This window comes from Nyctereutes procyonoides, unplaced genomic scaffold, assembly GCF_905146905.1.
Source record: "Nyctereutes procyonoides isolate TBG_1078 unplaced genomic scaffold, NYPRO_anot_genome, whole genome shotgun sequence".
NCBI lineage: Eukaryota > Metazoa > Chordata > Mammalia > Carnivora > Canidae > Nyctereutes > Nyctereutes procyonoides.
Genome location: NW_026574934.1, coordinates 1 through 3,463, shown reverse-complemented (window position 1 = coordinate 3,463; position 3,463 = coordinate 1). Strand labels below are relative to the sequence as shown.

At 34.4% G+C, this 3,463-nt stretch overlaps 1 protein-coding gene across 1 annotated transcript; it reads left to right on the top strand.

Moving 5' to 3' along the window:
* Nucleotides 1-1,529: 1,529 nt before the first annotated feature.
* LOC129504089 (olfactory receptor 6C6-like) lies at nt 1,530-2,493 on the top strand (the record flags this gene model as incomplete). Its single annotated transcript, XM_055316628.1, has 1 exon — nt 1,530-2,493. A coding segment is annotated over exon 1 (964 nt), but the record flags the coding sequence as incomplete, so codon positions are not given.
* Nucleotides 2,494-3,463: the final 970 nt, after the last annotated feature.

The following is a 3,463-nucleotide window of genomic DNA, read 5'->3' as shown; positions in this document are numbered from 1 at the left end:
TTCTTTTAGACATTTGAGGAGGTAAAAAGGAAAACATTCTGAGACCTCCATTTCTTAAAAAAATCAACTTAAATTAATCGTCATGTCAAAGAGACACATTTTGGGGTGGCAGATTTTACTTTCCTACAGTAATTTCTGAAGTAATCAATAGTTTTACAAAAATATGGGGGAATATTAAAAAGCAGTGACCCAAATTATGTGGATACATTAGGAATACACCTCAAAAAGGTTAATTGAAAAAAATAGAATATTTTTATTAAAATATGTTGTTTGTTTTTGTCATGTTTTCCTTTGTTGTATTTATTATATATCCTGAAAGACAACCAACCATTTGAATGTCATAGCATAGCCAGTCAAGAAAGTTGATAATAATTGTGTATTCTTAGTGCAGAAAAAAATTCACTTTATCTAATTAATGGAAGTCAATCCTGCTTAGTCATTGACTATCATAGGAATTATCATATATAACTCTAAATCCTGGTTTTGAAAATCACTTGGATAGAATTTCTTTTTTTTTTTAAATTTTTTTATTTATTTATGATAGTCACAGAGAGAGAGAGAGAGGCGCAGAGACATAGGCAGAGGGAGAAGCAGGCTCCATGCACCGGGAGCCCAATGTGGGATTCGATCCCGGGTCTCCAGGATCACGCCCGGGCCAAAGGCAGGCGCCAAACCGCTGCGCCACCCAGGGATCCCATTGGATACAATTTCTAAAACACAGAACAACTTAGTCTCTTTTGCTCAGGTGAAATAAAAATGATGGAAAACTACACTAAAAATGATTCATATTCTTTTATTTAAATTATGCATGTAGAGTTGAGTTGACTCAGGAAGAATGGGTGAAAATGCATATTAGCCAAAGAAATTATTCAAGTTCCAGAGAAAAAATTGTGAGAAATATTACTATAAAGAGAAAAATGGATAGGAAAGAATTTAGTTATCTTTATGTAATGTATGTAATTAATGTAATGCATGTAATTATGTATCATTGTAAATTTCAGATGGAAAAATAATTTACAAATAGATAAATTAGAGAATATATGTCCTTTTCCACTTTAGGTAAATTTATAAATATTTAGGTTAATATATATATTTAGTTAAAATATGTAATTAGTATATATATTCATTTAGATTTTTTAAAAAGATTTTATTCATTCATGAGAGATAGAGAGAGAGTCAGAGACACAGGCAGAGGGAGAAGCAGGCTCCCTGCAGGGAGCCCGAAGTGGGACTCCATCCTGGGACCCCACGATCACACCCTGGGCCGAAGGTGGCGCTAAACCTCTGAGGCACTCAGGCTGCACTTATTCATTTAGTTTATATGTATTTAGGTTAATTTCTATATATTCAATTTATATACATTTAGGCCTATTTATATATATTTAGGTTTTATATAGTTATATATATATATAGGTTAATGTGTGTATATATAGGTTAATTCACATTACACTACAGTATATTATATTCATGTATATGTTTGACTTTGTCCTCTTTTCTTATGTATATTTGATAAGGCTTATAAAAGAGAGATGAAAAACCATTCAACGGAAATAGAGTTTATTCTCCTAGGACTGACAGATGACCCACAATTGCAAGTTGTGATTTTTGTGTTTTTATTTCTTAATTACACTTTGAGCTTGATGGGGAACTTAACCATTATCCTCCTCACCCTGCTGGATCCTCGCCTCAAGATGCCAATGTATTTCTTTCTCCGTAATTTCTCATTTCTAGAAATCATATTCACAACGGTATGTATTCCCAGATACTTGAAAACCATAGTGACTAAAGAAAAAACCATCTCATATAATAACTGTGTGGCTCAATTATTTTTTATTCTTTTACTGGGAGTTACAGAGTTTTACCTTTTGGCTGCTATGTCCTATGACTGCTATGTTGCCATCTGCAAACCCTTGCATTACCCAATCATTATGAACAGCCGAGTGTGCTATCAGCTTGTACTTGCTTCTTGGCTGACTGGATTCCTAATCATCTTTCCCCCATTGCTCATGGGACTCAAGCTGGATTTCTGTGCTTCCAAAACGATTGATCACTTTATGTGTGAAACTTCCCCCATCCTGCAGATATCCTGCACAGACACACATGTCCTAGAATTGATGTCTTTCATCTTCGCCGTGGTGACACTTGTGGTCACATTGGTGTTAGTGATTCTCTCCTACACTTGCATCATGAAGACCATTATGAAATTCCCTTCTGCACAGCAAAGGACCAAGGCTTTTTCCACCTGTACTTCCCATATGATTGTTATCTCCATGACATATGGGAGCTGCATCTTTATGTATATTAAGCCATCTGCCAAAGAAAGGGTGACTGTATCCAAAGGTGTAGCTTTGCTGTATACCTCAATCGCCCCTTTACTAAATCCCTTCATTTATACCCTAAGGAACCAGCAGGTGAAAGAAGTCTTCTGGGATATGTTACAAAAAAGGTTGTATTTTTCAAAAAAAAATTGTGATAATTGCTACAAATCACAACGTTGCCATAAAAACAAAAAATCTTTCATTCATTTCTTTTTTAAAAAGATTTTATTTATTTGAGATAGAGAGCGGGAGAAGAGTGGGGGCCAGAGGGAGAAGGAAAAGCAGGCTCCCTGCTGAGCAAGGAGTCCCATGCTGGGCTTGATTCCCGGACCCTGGGATCATGACCTGAGCCAAAGGCAGACACTCAACCAACTGAGCCACCAAGCGCCCTTGTTCATTTCTTCTGATCATGTTTTTCTATTTTATTACTTATCCCATATAGGACATTCTCTTGAAGAATCCTGTAGTTCAGTCTCACCCTCACATTTTATTCTCCCTAATGAAAACACCCTGCTGCAATAATTTACTCTCTCAAGTCGGTAACACAAGCTTTACATAGCATTTTTTATTGTATATTAGCTACTAGAAACCATGACTTTAAATAAAATATGCCTTTTATAAGTATAATTTGCTATACGTAATTTGTTAATTGATTAAACATATCTTGTGTATCTCTCATTTCAGATGTTGCAAGGCTCTAAATCCCTATGTTTGAAAAACTTGTCCTTAAGTAAGGAGACAAACACCTAACTCTAATATTAATACATAGTGTATAATTAGTGTTGTCATAAAGGGATATTAAAATATTAAGGGGCATACCATATAGCTTCTAAGTAATTTTGGAGTTCTGAGAGGACTTTTAGGAGAAAGTAATAATTATATTGAGACTAAAAATATACAGAAGGAAAGAAGACTGAGTTATAAATGTATGCAAATAGCACAGCGGTGTTAGATAATGACATACATTTGGAGAATTCATATATCTGATACTTTAAAAAGGGTTTTTGAGATATTCAGCTTGAATCCAGTAAAGGTTTTCTTACAAATACAAAATGGAATACTGCACAGAATATATAACATTTTTGTGCCTTAGATTTTCCATATATAAAGTAGGAGAAAAAATTTTAAAGTTTTTATTTTATTTA